Source organism: Alexandromys fortis, unplaced genomic scaffold (genome assembly GCF_014885135.2).
Source record: "Alexandromys fortis isolate MF-2015 unplaced genomic scaffold, M_Fortis_MF-2015_v1.1 scaffold_72, whole genome shotgun sequence".
Lineage (NCBI taxonomy): Eukaryota > Metazoa > Chordata > Mammalia > Rodentia > Cricetidae > Alexandromys > Alexandromys fortis.
In genome coordinates this window covers 8,491,593-8,511,727 of record NW_026067969.1, presented here as the reverse complement: position 1 = coordinate 8,511,727, position 20,135 = coordinate 8,491,593, and the positions used below count along the sequence as shown (strand labels likewise).

Here is a 20,135-nt window from a genome sequence, read left to right as displayed (position 1 = left end):
TGAGTACCTTCCACCCCCCAGAAGGCAGATAGATCCATGGTACCCCATTGTCCCGTGAGCTACAGTGATTGTGAGCAGCTGGGCCAGGGCTGCTTTGGCCATAAATTCTCAGACTTGACTCAATGAGCAAAACACTGCAGACTTAAATCACTGGAATGACAGAGGAGTGATGTTGCTACAGGGCTTGTTTCATGTCTGGGGACACAGGAAGTCTGGCCTTCATCTCCCTGGAACTCATGCTCCAGCGGGTTCAGACTACTCTAGAATAGGTTCTAGATTAAAAAAGTGAAGAGTTGGGGAGATGGCTCAGTCCATGAAGCCATCAAGTGTGAGAGCCCGAGGTAGACCCAGCACCTCCTACATGAAACACTGTTCTTACCAGTGACCCAAGCACTGAGGGTAGGGTGGGAGGGTTTGCTGGCCAGTCAAGTTGAGTCAGGAATTTCAGGTTCAGTGAGAGACTCTCAAAAACAGTTGAGGAGGTTACCTGTCAGCCTCCGGTCTCTACACACTAGCACACACATTGCACACACACCCACAAGCTTCAGTGTGAACATACGTATACACTATATTCATGTTACCAAAATGTAGAATGAGAGGAAGTATTGAGCCACGGAGTAGAAGCAAAAGCCTCATGCTGGTGAGGCTGGAGCAGACACAATGGCCAGGGCCACAGCCTTCTGAACTCGTGTAAGTGTTTGGCTCTTACCCATGTGTCTGTGTTTCCTCATTTGCTTAATGTTTTTCCTACTTGGTAAAGCAGAAAGCAGGCCTTAACTCTGAGCTGGGCTGCTGAAACAGCTCATGCCCTGAGTTCTAGCTCAGCAACCCACGCGGTGGAAGAACTGATTCCCACAGGCTGCAGGTTGTCTCTGACCTTCAGGTAATGCTGTGATGGACACCCAACGTACACACACATGGAAGTTTTTGTAAAATCCCTGAAGCAGGTGGCTCCAAGCTTCCCCCTAGGGAGGGAGGAGCTGGGCCTGCTCCATCATCCACCCCTATGCCCCCTGTGACATGAGTGTTACTGTCTGTGGAGGGAGGCGTGGGTCTTTCCAGCCCTGTGTGCTAGTGTGGCACATACAAGACTGAGTTAGGGAAGCACTAGGAGAGTCCTGGACTTACAAGGCCTCTTCTCTAATGGTCAAGGTTCATTCCCATGCTGCACCTGCACTCCCTTGTCTTTCTCCATTAATCTCTGCCAAGGAGGACAAGAGCCAAATGGGTCCTACGAGGGGAGGTGGAGCCAGTCTCATCTGGGCAGGAAGGCCAACCCCAGCACTGGGCCTTCTCCCAGATATCCCTCCCTTCCAGCCTATCCCCTCCTACTGCTCCCCTTTAACCTCCTTGTAGTTGTTATTTAACCCACAAGGGGAGTCCAGCTCAATCTGTAGTGGAGACACCAACCAGAACAGCCCAGGAAGGTCACTGGGCAGGAACCCACCCCTGGTGGAGAGACTAAGAGGCTTCGGGAATCTCCCAGAAGGGCCTGTAGTCCCACTACAGCTGGGTAGAGCTGGCTCAGCCAGAGGCCCCTCTGAGTCACCTGGAACAGGGAACCAAGTAATGAAAACTGCCAGATGCCTGCCCTGGCTTGTAGCTGAGAAGTGGTGGGAAGCGACCATGGCGTGGAAAGGTCCACCTAGGAGTGCTCATGCCCATGGAGCTAAAACCGCTTCCTTCCAGGTAGGAGATCCCAGGAACTTCCTTGTGGTCTTGTCTTGCTTGCTTGTGGATAAAGAGGCCTCCAGGCTGGAGGATAGTAATCACTGCAGCCCCCAGGGAAAGGCCAAGTCACCAGGCGCTCTCTCCTAAGCCCATGTTGTTAGAAAACCCGCTCACTGCATAGCTCATCTCTCCAGGAACCCTCAGAAACCCTACCCAGTGTATCACCAGGTGAAACTGGGGTCTCGGGGTCTCAGGGCCTTGGGAGCAGACTAGTAACACCTGTTTTAAGACACCCAAGGCCAGATCCTCGCTGAATAGGTGACTGCTGTGACCTAACAGCACGGAGCAGGTGGGGCAGGAGTCGGGTAGGACCCAGGGTGGAGCCTGGTTGACTCCCTGTAAGTGACTATTTCCCTGCTGCGGTAGGCCTTTGTCATCTTCCCTAGATAATGGGGCTCAGAACAGGAACATTCATGTGGGCTACATGAGACACACGCACTCATCCAGAGCAGTGCCAGGTCTTAGAAAGAGCTTGCAGCCAGGCGGTGGTGGCACACACCTTTAACCCCAGCACTGAGGAGGCAGAGGCAGGTGGATCTCTGTGAGTTTGAGGCCAGCCTGGTCTAGAGAGGGATTTCCAGGATAGCCAGGGCTACACAGAGAAATCCTGTCTCAAAAAACAAAAATAAAGTGCAGGCCAGTGCAGCGTAAACTGACCGAACAGGCCACACTACAGCTTCTACAACAAGGTTCTTCTCTCTATTTGCTTCTGTTTGGTTTGCCTTTTAGTTTTTCTTTTAAATTTCGTTTCGTTTGAGGAAGGGGAGAGATTGCAAGAACAGAGGGCAGATGTGAGGATCTGGAAGATAAATGGGATCGGAAAGTATGATGAAAAATCCATAAAGAAACAATAAAAGTTTTAAAAAAATGGCGTGGGCCAGGGAATCAAGGATGGTGCTTTGCTTCCCAGCCCCCCTTCCCCTCCCCGGAACTCACTCTGCCAACCAGGCTGGCCTGAACTCACAGAGATGGGCCTGCCTCTGCCTCCCTAGTGCTGTGGGTTAAGTAGTCTTCAGTTCAGGTACTAAAACGCTGAATCATTTCCCCTGGCCCAGAGAAGTATTTCTTTTGAATTGGTAATACAACCACACGTTTCAAAATCCCAAAGGTACAAAAGGTTGACTTCAGAGGGAGCGAATGCCCTGCAGTGTCACCTTTGAATGTTCCAGGGCAGAGGGACAGACAAATGCGAAGACCCCAGAATCCATCATCTCCTGTGTGAGCCTGGGCAGGTACCTCTCGTACCTGAGTTTGCTACTCTGTGTAGTGAGGATGATCCTCATGCTGTCTGGGCTGCTAAAGGATTAAGCCATTGGTGCCCATTGAACCCTGAGAGGGACCAGCAGCAAAAGGGGCCTGGGGGATGGTCCAAGTCGTGAGGATGCAGAGCTTGGAGTTTATCCTAAGGGCTGTGACCCTACAAGAACTAAACTACCCTGAGAATGAGAACTTTCAGGGGGCAGAGGACAGGCAGCAAGAGGGCTGTCAGATAGACCTGGGAGGGAAAGGATGGACTCTGGAGTCTTTGAGGGAGTAGGGAGCCTGGAGATGGGTGGGGCTTGGCATAGGAACCCAGGGTGAGACCTGGCTGTGGCTCTGAGTGGCTCCACAGAGAGAGGGTTTTCAGCTGGGTTGGCCTGGGCCAGTTTGAGCATGCTTCTGCAATTCCATGAGTAGATACTGTGGCTATTGTGGGTAAGAGGCCAGGAGGCTGATGGACAGTCATGTCTGTGGCATGGTGAAGTTACCACAGACCTGGGACATAGGATACCAGTGTGGCAGAAAGGCCTGAAATGCCAAACAGAGTGAGGCCAGCAAACTGGACCCTTAGGACAGGAAGGCGAGCAGGTGGCCGCAAGCCCAGAGAAAAGGGGGCTTCATGTGGCATATTTACTCACGTCACCTGCTCTGTGAGGTGAGGCACAAAGGGCTCTGAATTGTGCCAGTTGTCCCCTCCAGTTGTTCTAGAAGGCCTGATTGCAGGACCAATGGAAGTCCGTTTTTCAGTTAATAGTTGCTGAGGGAGGGGAGGCGGTTTCTTCAGCCCTGCAGCCATGGCTCCTAGAACATCGTGTTCCCGTAAATAACCTTAAACTCTCTGGTCACCAAAATAAATAAATACATAAATAAAAATGTAAGGACATGAGGGCCGGAGAGACGGCTCACTGGTTGAGAGCGCTGGCTGCTCTCCAGAGGCCCGGGGTTTGAGTCCCAGAACCACATGCAGCCTGCAATCATTTGTGACTACAGGAGAGTTCCCTCTTCTGACTTCCTTGGGCGCCAGGTCCATGCTCAGTACATAGACATACATGCAGGCAAAACAGCCATACACATAAAATAATTCAAAAAATTAAAGAGAAGGCCGGGTGGTGGTGGTGCACGCCTTTAATCCCAGCATTTGGGAGGCAGAGGCAGGGGATCTCTGTGAGTTTCAGACCAGCCTGGTCTACAAGAGCTAGTTCCAGGACAGGAACCAAAAGCTACGGAGAAACCCTGTCTCGAAAAATCCAAAAAAAATTTAAAGAGATGAGAATAGAAGGGGTTTAGGTTGGAAGAGGGGGTAGAGAATGGGGAGTTGAGGGGGACAAGAGAGGATAAAGGGGATGATAAAATACATTATATACATGTTTGGAGATGTCATAATGAAACCCATTATGTATAGTTAACATGATAATAAAAGGCTTGTTTTTGATTTAAAGGCCCCTTTGCCCTCCTCTGAAACAAACTAAGTCAGGTGTGGAGTACAGAGATGCATCCCACTTTAGAATGCTAGGCTTCTGCACCACCTGCTGATAAGTTTGGACGTTCTTGTTCTTTGTAGCAGCCCAGGTGTAGAGAGACCCCGGTGACGACGGGGTGGCTGGACCTCCTCCTGTAGATCTCATCCTGCTGTGGAGGAAACCGATCAGAGACAGGGCAACTTTCCTAGAGTCCCACAGCAAGCCCAGTAACTCCAGGGAGAGCCTGGGGAGCAGACAGGTAGATGGCGGGAGGAGCAAGACTGTGTTCTGGGTGTGCTCATTAATGTCTCTGAGCCTCAACTTCTCCCCCTGTAGAATGAGGACAGTCTCTAGCTCACCGGAGGTTCTGAGGCAGCTGATGTCAACCACTGTGCCGTGAGAATACGAGGGGGCCCCTGGAGTGAGTGGACTGGTTCTGCCTCCCGTTGGGCCCAACAACACAGTATGTTTGACTTAGCCATTGTATGTCTTAGTCTTAGGTTTGCTCACATGTGGCAGAAATAGGGACAGTAAGTGATACCATTACGTCATTGCATGGGACAGCAAAATCTAGGAAATAGCCTTAACATCAGCCCACAGGAAACTAGTCAAGGATGCAACAGTGTTTGCACACCTGGAGTATTCCACAGCTCAGAAAACCAATCAGCCACAGGGCATCTCATACCAGCGCAGTCCGGAAGAAAGGCCTGGTAGAAAGCCTTGTGGATGGGCTAGCATGATGGCCCCCCAAGCCGAGGAACCTGAGTTCAATCCCCAGGTCCCACAGGGTGGAAAGAGGGAGCCACCTCCTGCAAGTTCTCTGACCTCCACAGACATATGGCATGCAAGTGTGTGTGCCAACCCTAGCACCAGGGAGGAGAAGGTCAGGAAGCTGTATGGTATGGAGTCGCCTGCACAGGGTTGATGGCTGTCTGTGAACCTAAAGTTAAAGGCTGGGGATAAGCTCAGTTGGCAGTGTGCTTGCCTAGTGTGCACAGAGCTTCGGGGGCATGATCTCTAGCACTGGATAAACTGGATATGATAGTGGCGCATGCCTGTGAACCCAGCACTTTCTAGGTGGAAGAGGAGTAACAGGAGTTCAAGGGCAGCTTTAATACATGGAGACTTATAGGCCAGTATGGGATATATGAGACCTATCCCAAAATAATAAACAAATGGAAAGTCATAAAAACCGCCCTTGGGGACAGCAGAGCATATACAGGTCCAAGGCAGAGGGGGCATGCTCAAGGCCCAGGCATACCACTTATAATTCCCTGTTACAACTGGAATAATACTGGAACGTTTAGATCCACGGAATTGCCAGCGCTTTGTCCTCCATGTCTGCATTTCTGTTTCCAGTTAGAGCTGGTGTCTACAGTGCAGATGCTCTAATGCTCTAATCCCAGCTCCTCTATTGCTTTGTCATGGCAAACAATAGAAACTGGGGCTGGAGAGATGACTCGGCAGCTAAGAGCACTGGCTGCTCTTCCAGAGGACCTGGGTTTGGTACGCAGCACCCACACCGCAGCTCTTAACCACCTGGAATTCCAGTCCAGGGAACAGACTAAACAACAGTCGACCAAACAAAGAAAACAAGAGGGGAAGGAAACTCACTAATCAGGATTTGTAGCCGAGCAGGGAGCAGGGCTTTCCACCCCACCCCACAGAAGACATCCTCCCTTGGGTGCTGCAAACTTCTCTGTTGTTTTTGTTTTGTTTTGTTTGTTTTTTCGAGACAGGGTTTCTTGGTAGCTTTGGAGCCTGTCCTGGAACTAGCTCTGTAGACCAGGCTGGCCTCAAACTCAGAGATCTGCCTGCTTCTGCCTCTCAAGTACAGTGCTGGGATTAAAGGCGTGTACTACTACCTGGCTTTTAATTAATTAATTATTTATTTATTAAATATTTATTTATTATGTACACAATATTCTGTCTGTGTGTATGTCTGCAGGCCAGAAGAGGGCACCAGACCTCATTACAGATGGTTGTGAGCCACCATGTGGTTGCTGGGAATTGAACTCAGGACCTTTGGAAGAGCAGGCAATGCTCTTAACCGCTGAGCCATCTCTCCAGCCCCTTTTAATTTTTTATTTTTCTTTTTTAGTGTATTGATGTCTGTCCTGGAACTCTGTAAAGCAATCTGTCCTCAAACTCAGAGATCCACCTGCCTCTGCCTCCCCAGTGCTGGGATTAAAGGCCTGCACCGCCACCACTCAGCTGGAGCCCCGCCTCTTAATCGCATTTCCCAAGGCACAAAGTACTTTTTTTGGGGGGGGGGGGTTCAAGACAGGATTTCTCTCACTGAGATCCACCCGTCTCTGTGGAATGCTGGGATTCAAGGCATGTGTTACCATTGCCCAGCTGAGACCTTTTATTAAAACAACCAAATAAACCCTTGGAGGACTGGGCAGTGGCAGGTTGCTTGCCCAGTGTGCATGAGGCTCTGGATTAGATCCCATAGGCTGTCAAACCAGGTGTGGTGCTACAGGCCTGGCAGCCCAGTACTGGAATCTCAGCCCCTTGAGTGTGGAGGCAGGAGGATCAAGAGTTTATAGTTATCTTTTGCTGCATGGAGAATTTGAGAGTAGCCTGGCCCAGCTATGGTGTCTCAAGTCCACCGGAGTTATAGACTGAAACCCCATAGAAAAAATCATAGAGAGGAAAAGTGGACCAATAACTTCAACACTAATCCAGCACTCGGGAGACCAGTGCAAACTGATCTTTGTGAGGCTGAGGCCAGCAGCACGTTCAGAGAGCCAAGTCCAGACTCCTCCCCAAACATCCTTGTTTATTTAACAAGAGACAATCTCTGCCCAATATAGGAAAGTGGAAGGTATTGAAAACCCATCGCAGTTCGAAGGGCAGCTTTCTCTCCAGTGCCTTCCACAATCGGAGAGGGGCTCCACACCCACAATTAGGTGAAATTACTCTCCATTGTGAGGAGTTTACCAAATGCTAATCCGATCATTCTCCTCTCCCTGAAGCCTGAAGCCATTTTAATTTTAGCCGGCAGACTTTTTTTTTTTTTTTAATCTTTGCCTGCTTACCCGCCTGTGCACTACACCGTATGCCTGCGTGTCTGGTGATTTTGGAGGCCAGAAGTGGGCATCGGATCCCCAGCTGTGAACCGCAGTGTGGGTCCTGGGACTTGAGCCTTGACTTAACTCGAACCTTGGGACTCTGGAAAAGCAGTCAGTGCTCTTAACCACTCCAGCCCTAATACACATTCTATACAGGGCTCCAAGGCCCTGCAGGAGCCACGGTCCCCTTCTTAGCCTGGAGATCCCCCTGCACCCCGCAAGCTTCAGCAGGGGTGTCATTCCTCCCGGAAGTCTTCCTAATTTTCTCAAAGTGCCTTAAGGACCCCGGGAGAGGTGTCAGATTCCTGATCGTAAAGGCCACACTGTGCCTGAGCCGGGACATTTCGGTGGTGGGAACTGATGACCACTGGCGTCTGCCAACTCTGTAATTCTATCCCAGCTCAGAGCTGGGCTGGCCTGGAGCAGGGGCTGAGGGCTGCTGGCTGGGAGCGGCTATTTTGGGATATGTGGCAAAGTCCTTAAGACCTGCGCACAGAACTTTGGAGGATGGCGACGAAAAGAGCGCGCAGTCCCTTTAAGGTCGACTTCTACGCACCCCCACTCTACCCGACCCTCCCAAGCGTTGAGCCCCTCAGAAGCATGGCGAAAGTAGCGCACTGCTCGGCAATCTGCCCCTCACCACTATGGCCGCATAAGGCACCGATTCTCATTGGTCCGGAGGCCCTGAGAGTCTCTGATTGGTGGATCTCAGAGGCGCGTCAGGGCGGGGCGGGTTGGGGTGGGGCGAAGCGGGTCGGCACCGGCCCAGGCCTAGTTTGCAGTGGCATCGGGATTATGTCGCGGGCGCGGAGCCACCTGCGCTCGGCTCTGTCCCTGGCAGCTGTTTCTGCGCGTGGTGCAACGACCGAGGGCGCGGCGCGGCGGTGGTTGAGTGCGTGGCCCGCGCCGCAGGAGCCCGGCATGGAGTATCAGGTTTCTGACCCGCGGTGGGGCTAACGGTCGCGTACTGACACGTGGGCTAGACCCGAGCCGCGTTCCGCGCTCCGTCAGCTGCTGGGGGCATCCGAGCTTGAAGTTGCGGGGTTCGGGAGGCGGTGACATCCCGGAGTCCAGGGGAGGTGACGGGAACCAGAAAGTTAGGCTCAGGTGGCCGGATCTGGGAATTTTGTGTCGCGCATTACAGAGGGAAGGGGCGCTGGTGATTATTACACCGGGACTCCCAGAGTCTAAATTGAGTTTTAGAAGTTCCAGTGACCCCAGAGTCTGCACTGGCAGTGCGAGATGCGGGGGAAGGGAGGAGTTCTGCAGTCCAGAGTGGAAATACCCAGGAGGATCTGGAATTGAAGTCTCCATGACTCGAAGACTAGGAATCCAAGTGTTCAGAACTGGCTGGCAGACAGGCAGGAAAAGAGACAATACAGAGACCCAAGAGGCGGAAAACAGAAAATGTCTGTAGATTGCTGTGCCAAGGGTCAATTGTCAATGACCAGAACTTGATGTTAGCCAGGCAGGTGCCACCGGTTTGAGAGCGCTGAGGCTTCCAGCCAAGCGGTGAGGCTAAGAGAGCAGGCCACTCGGGTCTGATGCCTGAGGGGACCTACCTAAGCACAGGCTTCTCAGAATGTAGATGTTATTGGAATATACACATGACTGGATTCAAATCTCCATACTGCTCATTTAGACCTCCCCAGTTATTTTCTGTTCCCACTCCCATCCTCCAAAGCCATCTCCCCAGAGGCTATACCCACCTCCAGTTCTGCCTGATGACCTGGGCACATCTTCCCTCCCTTGGTACCTCCTCTTTCAGATCTAATTGCTTTCCTCATCTTGTCTCGGGGTTAGAAGGTCCAGAGTCTCACGGAATTCCAGAATTCCAAGTCTCTAGATGTCCGTGGTCCTTGCTCCAGCCCGATGGATGTCCAGTGTAGTTGTAGAATGAATAAGGGCAGAGGTCCAGGGGTTATGAGAGTGAAGGCTGAGGGGGATAGAGGCTTGGGAAGGCAGCCCAGGAAATGAAGGTCCGTTAATCTTGCCAGCTTTACCTGACACTCCTTGGGTGGGGCCAGCCTGCCCCAGGCTCCTGCCTTTGCCAGAACTGGAAACATGCCCAGGTTCTCTCCCTACCAAGTAAGTGTAGACCAAGGCAACGGGGCTGGTGTGACAGGCCTATCGCCCTGGCTTTGCCTCTGGTGGGCTGAGCACCTCTGTCGTTAAGGACCCTAACTGAACTACGACTATGATTGCCAGGATGCTGTGCGCATGCTCAACACTCTGCAGACCAATGCCAGCTACCTGGAGCAGGTAAAGCGTCAACGGGGTGACCCTCAGGCGCAGCTGGAAGCCATGGAGGTGTACCTGGCGCGGAGTGGGCTGCAGGTAAGGTAGTAGATTCTGTGCCACTTCTACCCCCTCGCTTGGCAGCCCTGTGACTGAGGCAGGGACCTTTCTGTCTGTTGTAGGTGGAGGACTTGAACCAACTAAACATTATCCACGTCACGGGGACCAAAGGAAAGGTAAGGAAAGTAACCCAAGAGGAGTCCATGTGGCAGACTGGTGCCCGTCCACAAGTAGAGACTTAGGGTGTCTTGTCAGGGTCACTGTTGCTGTGAGGAAGCACCATGACCAAAAGCAACTTGGGGAGGAGAGGGTTTATTTCGCTCACAGTTCCATATAACAGTTCATCGTCAAAAACCGTGAGAACCAGAACTCAAGCAGGGCAGGGACTTGGAGGCGGGAGCTGATGCAGAGGCCATGGAGGGTGCTGTTTACTGGCTTGCTCCTCATGGCTTGCTCAGCCTGCTTTCTTAACCCAGGACCACCAGTCCAGGGGTGACCCCACCCACAATGGGCTGGACCTCCCCCATCAATCACTAATTAAGAAAATGCCCCATAGGCTTACCTAAAGCCTGGTCTTAGTATTTTTTTTCAGTTGAGGTTCCCTCCTCTCAGATGACTCGCTTATGTGAAGGTAACATAAAACTATAATACTGTCTAGCACCTAGGGGAAGAAGTTTATTTGGCTGTGAGTCCTAGGGGATATGATCCACCATGGCAGGAGATAGCATCGCACCCTTAGTCAGGAAGTAATGGATGCTGGTGTTGGGCTTGCCTTAGCAACCCTGTCTAGACACTTCTTCACAGACCTGCCCATAAACAACTAAGTGCTGCCAAGTTGACAATCAGTGTTAACCTTCACTTCACCCCACCCAACACTTTCTAGGGCTCCACCTGTGCCTTCGCTGAACGCATCCTGCGGAATTACGGCCTGAAGACAGGCTTCTTTAGGTACTCCTGCACTCTTGGGGCTGGGGGATGTGTCTCTTAGCTCTGCGGAGGGCTGCGGTACCAGAGCCAAGGTCAGCCTGTGTGTCTCTCTGCCAGGATTTATCCATTCAGTCAACATTAAATCACTAATAGCAGCCACCAATTTCATAAGGAAAGCAATGGAGGGAAAGTGACAGTATCTTGAAGGGGTGACCTAAGTTCCTGGCTGGAAGCGTCAGGTGACCTTTTATTAATTTAATTTTACATGTAATTTTTACTTTTGCTTTTTTAATTTTTTAATATTTTTATTTTCTGTGTATAGGCTTTACATGTGTGCCCAGTAGAACTGGAATTGTAGAGGGTTCTGAGACACATGTAGGTGCTGGGTTAGAGCCCAGGCTGACCTAGAACTCAGGCCTTACTCCAGGCTGGCCTAGAGGTTCTGCTGGGTTTACAGGGGTGAGCCACCACACGCAGCTGCTTGTTGCTTGCTTTTTATTTATTTATTATTATTATTATTATTTTTGTGGCAGAGGTCTCCCCATATAGCTCTGGCTGTCTGGCCTGGAACTCTCCATGTAGATTAGGCTGGCCTAATCACAGAGATCTACCTGCCTCTGCCTCTTGAGTGTTGAGATTAAAGGTGTGCGCCACTCCACCCTACTTCTGATATGATTTTTATGTATGTATGGGTGTACAAGCATACTCTTTATTTTATAGTGTGTGTCTGTGTGTCTATATGTGGTATATGTGTTTGAGGCTGAGTCTCTCATTGAACCTGGAGCTCCTGGATTCGATTCGACTGGTCGAGCACTAACTAGCAGCCAGTCCCAGGGATCCTCTTCACTAACTAGCAGCCAGCCCTGGGATCCTCTTCACTAACTAGCAGCCAGCTCTGGGGATCCTCTTCACTAACTAGCAGCCAGCTCTGGGGATCCTCTTCACTAACTAGCAGCCAGCTCTGGGGATCCTCTTCACTAACTAGCAGACAGCCCTGGGATCCTCTTCACTAACTAGCAGACAGCCCTGGGATCCTCTTCACTAACTAGCAGACAGCCCTGGGATCCTCTTCACTAACTAGCAGACAGCCCCAGGATCCTCTTTTCTCTGCCTCTCCAGCAGTGCTCACTCACTATCTTGCCTTTTTTGGTGGGAATGTGGGAATGCTGGAATCTGAACCCAGGTCCTCATGGCAAGCTCTTTACTGACTGAGCCCTCTCCCAGGCTCTCCAGATGCAGTTTCTAAGTAGTATAGAAATGTTTGTTAGTAGAGATGTCTTTGCAGTGCGGAACAGAAAGACGCACAGATAAGTCCGTCATGTTAAGTCTCCACAGGTAGGCAGTAGAGTCCTGCCAGGAAAGCTACATTTTCTGTGGAGGCAGCGCCCCCTTGTGGTGGCACACAGACCTCCAGATCTGGAGATAGACTGTGTCCTGTGCTTGAAGGTGATATATAATCATTTGTCACTGGCCAAAGGTTGTGAAACGATTTATGACTATATAAGGCAACTGTCTATCTTCTAGAATAATCTTTTGGAAATGGAGTGTGGTGGCACACACCTGTAAAATCTGTCAATTGGGAGATAAAGGCAAAGAGGATCAGGAATTTAGGGTCATCCTAGGTTAGTTGGAGGCCAGCCTTAGCTACATGAGACCCTCCCTTAAAAACAAACAAACTAAACTAAAAAGAATAAATCTTTGTTTTTGTTTTTTATTTTATTTTATTTATTTATTTATTATGTATACAGTATTCTCAGTATTCTGTCTGCATGTGTGCCTGCAGGCCAGAAGAGGGCACCAGATCTCACTACAGATGGCTGTGAGCCACAATGTGGTTGCTGGGAATTGAACTCAGGACCTTTGGAAGAACAAGCAGTGCTCTTAACCACTGAGCCATCTCTCCAGCCCTGTTTTGTTTTTTTTGAGACAATTTCTCTGTAGCTTTAGAGCCTGCCCTGGAACTAGCTCTTGTAGATTAGGCTGGCTTCGAACTCACAGAGATCCACCTGTGTCTGTCTCCTGAGTACTGGGATTAAAGGCATGCGCCACCACCGCCTGGCTGCTTTTTTTAAAAAAAACTTGAGAAAATTTAATAGCTTTTGTTTTACCTTTATTCATTTTCTTATTGTACGTGTGGTTGTATGTGCGCATGTGCCTCACGGAGTATGGCTGAGGGCAGCTTTTAGGAGCAGTCTCTCACTTCCCATTTGAGTTCTGTCATGCGCAAGTCATCAAGCGTGGCAGCAAATGCCCTTGCCTCTGGTCTGTCTTCTTTTTGTTGTTGTTGTTTTTGTTTTGTTTTGTTTTGTTTTGTTTGAGACAGGGTTTCTCTGTATAATAGTCATAGCTGTCCTGGAGCTCACTTTATAGACCAGGCTGCCCTCGAACTCATAGAGATCCGCCTACCTCTGCCTCTCTGCTGAGATTAAAGGCACGTGCCGCCACTGGCCTGGGCCTATGTGGCCTTCTAACCCAACATGTAGACGGGGCAGGAGAGTGGCTCTCTGGATTTATTACTTTGAGGCTGATAGGCACGTGTTAGCAAGTCACTGATCTGTGTGTGGTGGGGAAGAATGGTACCTTGGAGGCACAGAGAAGATGCTAGACCATCCCAGGGACAGGATCATCTCCTCCTTTCTGGAGGAATGTGTCTTAGTTGAGAGTGGTACAGTAAGTAGGATGAACCACAGACGGCAGGGAAGGGTGGGCGGAAATCTGGGGTTGGAGACTGAGGTAGTTCTGAGATTCAGCCTCTGCGGGGTCTGGGAGGCCCTAGCCAGGGGAGGAACACAGTTGTGTATTTCTGACAGAAGTCTGACTAGGGCAAGGAAGGCCCTGAGGCTCGGGCAGGAGTCCCGATGACCCCAGGTCTCTCGGCAGCTCTCCCCACCTGGTGCAGGTGCGTGAACGGATCCGCATCAATGGGAAGCCCATCAGTCCTGAGCTCTTTACCAAGCACTTCTGGCGTCTCTACCACCAGCTGGAGGAATTCAAGGTGCTGGGGGCTGGGCCGGGCCCATCTCCCCAGAGCCGGGGAGCTGTGGAGCTGTGGAGGGCCAGGGCAGGCCCATCTCCCCAGAGCGGACCACGGGATGACTTTTGATTTGTTTCTGTATGCAGGATGACAGTCACATTTCCATGCCTGCTTACTTCCGCTTCCTCACGCTCATGGCCTTCCATGTCTTTCTCCAAGAGAAGGTATGCATCTTTCCTAGGCCCTGTGTCTGAGTCCTTGGGGATCGAAATAGAGTGGAGGGAGCGTCTGGCTCCCAGGTGGTGTCTGGGTAGTTCTCCTGCTATGCTGTCTGGTCTTCTGCAGGTGGACCTGGCCGTGGTGGAAGTGGGCATTGGTGGGGCTTATGACTGTACCAACATCATCAGGTGAGGCCGCTGCTTGGAGATGGGCAGCTAACCGGAAGCCTGTGCCCGGTGGCTCAGTACTAGGAGATGCGGACCTTCTTGTCTCTTTCAGAAAGCCAGTGGTGTGTGGAGTATCCTCGCTTGGCATTGACCACACCAGCCTGCTAGGAGACACAGTGGAGAAGATAGCATGGCAGAAAGGGGGCATCTTTAAGGTAACAGCAGGCCATGCAGAGAGGTTCACGGGGGCCAGGTCCCAGCCATCTGTGCAGTCTGGCTTTGCATTGCTCTCCCTGTATGACTTGAGCCCCTCTATGGCCTCAGCTGAAATTAGACCCAGTCAAAGGTCTATGGAGCAAGAGGGGAGATGGAGGACCCCAGCAACGCTCGTCACTTTCTCCCTGGCCTGTTTGCAGCCTGGTGTCCCTGCCTTCACTGTGCTGCAACCAGAAGGTCCCCTGGCCGTGCTGAGGGATCGAGCCCAGCAAACGTCAGTGAGTGATTGGATGGTGTGGTGGAGGGTGGAAGGGCACACTGGCCTGAGTGACCCTGTCTCCTGTTGGGCTTCGGGTTCCTTGTGTGTGTGTATGCATGTGTGTGCTTGTGTATGCACACGCGTGTGCACTGATTATGCTCCAGAACACAGTCTTGGTAGGCCCTGACGGTTGGGGCATGGTCAGAGGGTTTTGTAACAAAGTGATGGTGGTGGCCAGTCTGCTGACCAGGTGCTGCCCTTCTTCCCCACAGTGTCCTCTGTACCTGTGTCCACCATTAGAAGCCCTGGAAGAGGGTGGGCTGCCACTGACCCTCGGCCTGGAGGGAGATCACCAGCGGTCCAATGCAGCGTTGGCCTTGCAGCTGGCCCACTGTTGGCTGGAGCAGCAGGGCCACCAGGGTAGGTGGGCCAGTGTGGGCAGGCAGGTGGGCAGTGCGTGGAGCCCACCTTGGAGGGGTCTAAACACAGACTGATGCCCCACAGATATCCAGGAACTGAAGGTGTCCAGGCCAAGCATACGGTGGCAGCTGCCTCTGGCACCCGTGTTCCATCCCACCTCCCACATGCGACATGGTAAGTTAGAGCTTCCTGCCCAGCCAGGACCACACACGTCTTTGTTCCACCTAGGATGTACATTTAACCCCAGCTTCCTGCCCAGCCAGGACCGCACACGTCTTTGTTCCACCTAGGATACACATTTAACCCCGTTATATCTTTGTGACCTTAAGATGCATCTTTTAGTTTTCTGTTTGGGGGTTGGGGCAGTTCTAGATTGTTCCTCAAGGTAAGCATTCCTCTCTGGCCTAGGGTTAACAAATCTTTGGAGCCTCAGTTTTCCTATCTGCCAAATGAGGTAATGATCGCACCCACTGCCAAGGGCTGCGTAGATGGGTCATGCTGTGACCTCACTCAGATGCTGAGCCCCGAGCCCGGAGGGCCTGGAGCCGTGACAGTCAGCAGTAGCTGCTGTCTGTTGTCCTGCTGTGAGGCCGCCTCTCCTCTCAGCCCTCTAAAACTGCCTTCAGCCTGTAGTAGGTGCTCTCAGTTAGACCTCTTTGGAATAGTTCCAGTGCGCCAGGGTCGCTGTCAGGGACAGCCCGGGAGCAGATCTTAGGTCACTCTCTAGCCCCACCCCTCACTTGCTGTGTGAACTCAAAACTGTGGTTGTCACGTGGGACTCCTGTATGATTGTGTGGTAGCAGTGGCCTCTCAGGCTGACCTGGAAGATTCCATAGCGAGGCAAACATTCCGGGAACTGGGACTGGCATTAGTCATAGGCTTTGGGGAACTGCAGGCCTCATGGATCCCAGAGCAGTCTCCCTTGCCTTTGCTAGGGCTTCGGGACACGGAGTGGCCTGGCCGGACACAGGTGTTGCGGCGGGGGCCTGTCACCTGGTACCTGGATGGCGCACATACCGCCAGCAGTGTGCAGGCCTGCGTGCGGTGGTATTGCCAGTCATTGCAGCGCAACAAACGCCCCAGTGGGTGAGCTCTCTTGCAGGGCTGGGCATGCAGGGTGGGGGGGCCTGGTAATGATCCTATTGGGGCTGATTTCAATAGTCATTAGTTGGTTGTAATCTGCCCTTATAAAAAGTGTTATACTAATAATTCTTTTACAGTGTTGTAGTTACATGGCACAAATTTTAAAATGTACTAAATGATGTGATAAAATCTATATCTTGGGGGCTGGAGAGATGGCTCATAGGTTGAGAGCATTGCCTGCTCTTCCAAAGGTTCTGAGTTCAATTCCCAGCAACCACATGGTGGCTCACAACCATCTGTAATGAGATCTGGTGCCCTCTTCTGGCCTTCAGGCATACACACAGACAGAATATTGTATACATAATAAATAAATAAATATTTAAAAAATAAATAAAAACCTTGGAGCTGGAGAGATGGTTCAATTCCCAGCATCCACATGGTGGTTCACAACCATCTGTAACTCTAGTTCCAGGGGACTTTGGGGTTGGACCAGTTCAAGGAGGGGTAAAATCTGGGGAAACAGCTGGAATGGGCTAGGAAGGGGGACAGCAGGCATACCCCACTCTTTTCTTCCTGGTGCAGTGGGTCCCAAGTGCACGTCTTGCTCTTCAACTCCACTGGTGACAGGGACCCTGCTGCCCTGCTGAAGTTTCTGCAGGTAATGGACCTACGTGGAGGGTGGGCGGCCAGTGGCACTGGTTCTGGTTGTGTGGGCGCTGCAGGCCTGAATGTCTTCAGCTATAAAATGGAGTCATTTCATGTGGCATCTTTATTTATTTATTTTTGGTTTGTGTAGCTCTGACTGTCCTCTGTTGACCAGGTTGTCCTTGAACTCATAGAGATCCACCTGCTTCTGTCTCCAAGTGCTGGGTTTAAAGACCTGCACCACCACATCTGACTCCCTGTGGCATCTTTGCTTGGGGAAACTGAGTCTGTTCTAGGCTGTCAGAGCCAAAGTGGATCATGTCGCATTTCAGAGCAGGAGAAAGAAGTGGTTCATATCTAGAAAGTACCCAGCCTGGGTTTGGGGCCTGCTCTCCAGCTAGACGGCCTTAACTAGGCACCACTCAGATCTCCGTTCAGTAAAACAGTGCATGTATGTCAGTACTTAGTGTAATGGGCTGTGCAGCTTCCAGCCTACAGGTGTGCACTGAGGCAGATGGGGGTGCTGTTATCACTGGTTCAGGGGTGGGCAGTGTCTCCACCCCTGAAAGTCAGGTGGGGGTGGGGCACCCTTTCAGAGGACTGACACCACGTCTCCACTTGGCCTCCAGCCCTGCCAGTTTGACTACGCTGTCTTCTGCCCCAACCTGACAGAAGTCTCTTCCACAGAAAATGCAGGTGAGGGGACAGGTGGATGGCTAATGCTGAGGGCCGGGGCAGACTGCTCAGTGAGGGATGCAGGGGAGGGGTCAGGTGGATGGCTGATGCCGAGGGCCTGGTCAGACTGCTCAAACCATACTAGAAGATAGCACTTTTAGAAAGATTTATTTTTATTATATGTGTATGTCAGAGAGCCTACAGGTGTGTATATGAGTGCCTGGCTCCTGGGGAAGCCAGAGGAGGTCATTAGATCCCCTGGGATTGGAGTTACAGACGGTTGTGAGCCATCACGTGGGTGCTGGAAACTGAGCTTTGGTTTGCTGCAAGAGCAGCCAGGGTTCTTGTTGTTGTTTCTTTTTTTTTTTTTTCGAGACAGGGTTTCTCCGTAGCTTTGGAGCCTGTCCTGGAACTCACTCTGTAGACTAGGCTGGCCTCAAACTCATAGAGATCTGCCTGCCTCTGCCTCCCGAGGGCTGGGATTAAAGGCGAGCGAGCGCCACTACCACCCGGCCACAGCAAGGGTACTCAACAGCTGACATCTGAATCATGTCTCCAGCCCTAGGGTAGAGATTATTCTATTTATTATAAAAAATCCATTTAGTAATTTTAAAATTTGTGACATGTAGCCTCAGCACCTTAAAAGAATTATCAGGTTACTGTCACTGATGGCCGCTCAAGTCAGTTAGTGGGTCTCAGCTAGAATTTACTGAATATAAGGTAATGGGAAATACCAGTGTGCATGGCATGAAGGATGGGCTCTTACTACTGCCTGGTCAAGATTCAGGTCTGGGCATGTATAGAAGAATGCAGGTACCCTGTTGCAGTGTAAAATGTATTTAAAAGTTATTTTTAATTACCCTTATTATTTATTTAGTTGGGGTGGGGACACGTGAATGGAGGCCAGAGGGCAGCTTGGGAGACTCAGTTCTCTCCTTCCACCGTGAGGGTCATGGGAATTAGACGTGGGTTGCCAGGCTTGGCAGAGCCTTCACACTAAGCCATCTCACCGGCTCCTAAAATCTTTGTGAACTATGCTGCACTGTACTCAAAATTTTGAAGGAGTGGGGAGTGTGCATAGATAGTTAGATGTCCAGGTCTCACACTGGACCATGTGTGGAGAGTTCTGAGATCTGTATTTTTAACTGGCTTCCTGGGAAATGCTAATGTCCACCTGGTGAGGGACCCCAGCTGGACTCTGTAAAGATGGACACGGGAGCTGCAGAGTCTGGTGACATGATGCTTATGAAGGGCCAGGTGCTAAGCTAAGCAAGGGTCCACTGTGGGCCAGCCCCTTTCCCCTTCCCCTCCACTGACACGCCTTGTCCTGGATCCTGCAGACCAGCAGAACTTCACGGTGACTCTGGATCAGGTGCTGCTCCGCTGCCTCCAACACCAGCAACATTGGAGCTGCCTAGGCGAGAAACAAGCCGGCCCCGACCTCTGGAGCAGCCCCGGCCCTGAGCCTGGGGGACGGCACCCGCCTCACTCGGCTAGCACAAACTCCCTCGTTTTTAGCTGTATCTCCCATGCCTTGCAGTGGATCAGCCAAGGCCGGGATCCCATCTTTCAACCCTCGAGCCCTCCAAGGAGCCTCCTCAGCCACCCCACGGCCAGCAGTGGGGCAAGCATTCTCCGGGAGGCTGCTGCCATCCATGTACTGGTTACAGGAAGCCTGCATCTGGTGGGGGGAGTCCTAAAGCTGCTAGAGCCCTCGCTGTCCCAGTAGCCAAGGTGTGGGTGCAGAGATGGGGTCTCGCCACACCTGCCTGTCTCTCCACAGACTGCCACACTCGGTGCCTTTTGATTTCCGCTTTCAGATTCCTTCGAGACTGGCCCAGGGTAGAGTATTGGGATGGGAGAGGCCTACACCTTGGCCTCACCTTCCTTTAGCATAGACAGCAGCGGAGCGTCCCAGAGTCCCCACTGCAGCAGGCTTCCAGCCCATCTCATCTCCCTGCCTACCCGCTGCCTCCGGCCTCAGGCCTGGCTTTAGTGCAGGTGCCTGACCAGCCTGAGGACCTTCTGAGGGTAGGCCAGAGGGTAGGTTCCTCCTCCCTTCCCCTACCGGTACCTCTGGGAAGAGCAAGGGCCCTTGCTTGGGCATTTGGGGACTATGGGTTGCTAGAACTAATTAAAGCTTTAAATCCTTTTTTTAATTTTTTGTAAATAAATGACAAACTTTTGATTGACTCCTAACCTCTGGTTCCTAGCTCCCTCATCAGACATTTGGGGGTTTGGGGTTGGATCTGTAGGTATAGGGGCTGGATGGGTAAAGAGAGCCCTAGCTGTATCTTCCTAGAGATGCTTCCTAGGAGCATCTTCCAGCATGCTCTTCTCAGCATAAGGTAGCCTGTGTCACAAAAACACTGGACCAGTCTGGGCAGTGGTGCCTCACACTTTTAATCCCAGCACTCGGAAGACAGAGAGGCAGGTGGATCTCTGTGAGTTCGAGGCCAGCCTGGTCTGCAGAGCGAGTTCTAGGATAGGCTCCAAAGCTACAGAGAAACCCAGTCTGAAAACCAAAAGAAAGGAAAAGAAATGACTGGCCCAGTGTTTGTCTGCCACACACAAGAGAGTGCTTTGCAACCCCCCACCCTCCCCACCCACTGTGTGTTCAAGCTGTATGCCCATCTTATCGGCGAGGGAGGGTGGCTGGCTTCCAGAAACCATGGAGCTGTCCACAGGCCCACTGTGGAGAAGAGACATGTTCAGGATTAGAAT

General features: G+C 51.6%; 1 protein-coding gene across 3 annotated transcripts; it reads left to right on the top strand.

Moving 5' to 3' along the window:
* The first annotated feature begins 1,374 nt into the window (after positions 1-1,374).
* Positions 1,375-19,604, top strand: Fpgs (folylpolyglutamate synthase). 3 transcript variants are annotated; one of them, XM_050155302.1, is made up of 15 exons: positions 1,375-1,689; positions 9,737-9,865; positions 9,949-10,002; positions 10,710-10,774; positions 13,634-13,748; positions 13,874-13,951; positions 14,073-14,134; positions 14,226-14,328; positions 14,530-14,607; positions 14,861-15,008; positions 15,093-15,182; positions 15,944-16,094; positions 16,674-16,749; positions 17,366-17,432; positions 18,752-19,604. In XM_050155302.1, exons 1-15 carry the CDS (start codon positions 1,570-1,572, stop codon positions 19,138-19,140), a joined length of 1,725 nt encoding a protein of 574 aa, XP_050011259.1. In that variant the 5' UTR covers positions 1,375-1,569; the 3' UTR covers positions 19,141-19,604. The 3 variants fall into 3 exon arrangements, with proteins under 3 accessions (XP_050011259.1, XP_050011258.1, XP_050011260.1); XM_050155301.1 differs by lacking the exon at positions 1,375-1,689 and adding an exon at positions 8,296-8,461; XM_050155303.1 differs by lacking the exon at positions 1,375-1,689 and adding an exon at positions 8,485-9,616.
* The last annotated feature ends 531 nt before the right edge of the window (positions 19,605-20,135 follow it).

Coding starts and splice junctions, on each gene's coding strand:
- Fpgs (XM_050155301.1), top strand. CDS start 8,324: ATGTCGCGGGCGCGGAGCCACCTGCGCTCGGCTCTGTCCCTGGCAGCT. Junction 10,003..10,709: donor TCACGGGGACCAAAGGAAAG/GTAAGGAAAGTA, acceptor AACACTTTCTAG/GGCTCCACCTGTGCCTTCGC. Junction 10,775..13,633: donor CTGAAGACAGGCTTCTTTAG/GTACTCCTGCAC, acceptor GTCTCTCGGCAG/CTCTCCCCACCTGGTGCAGG.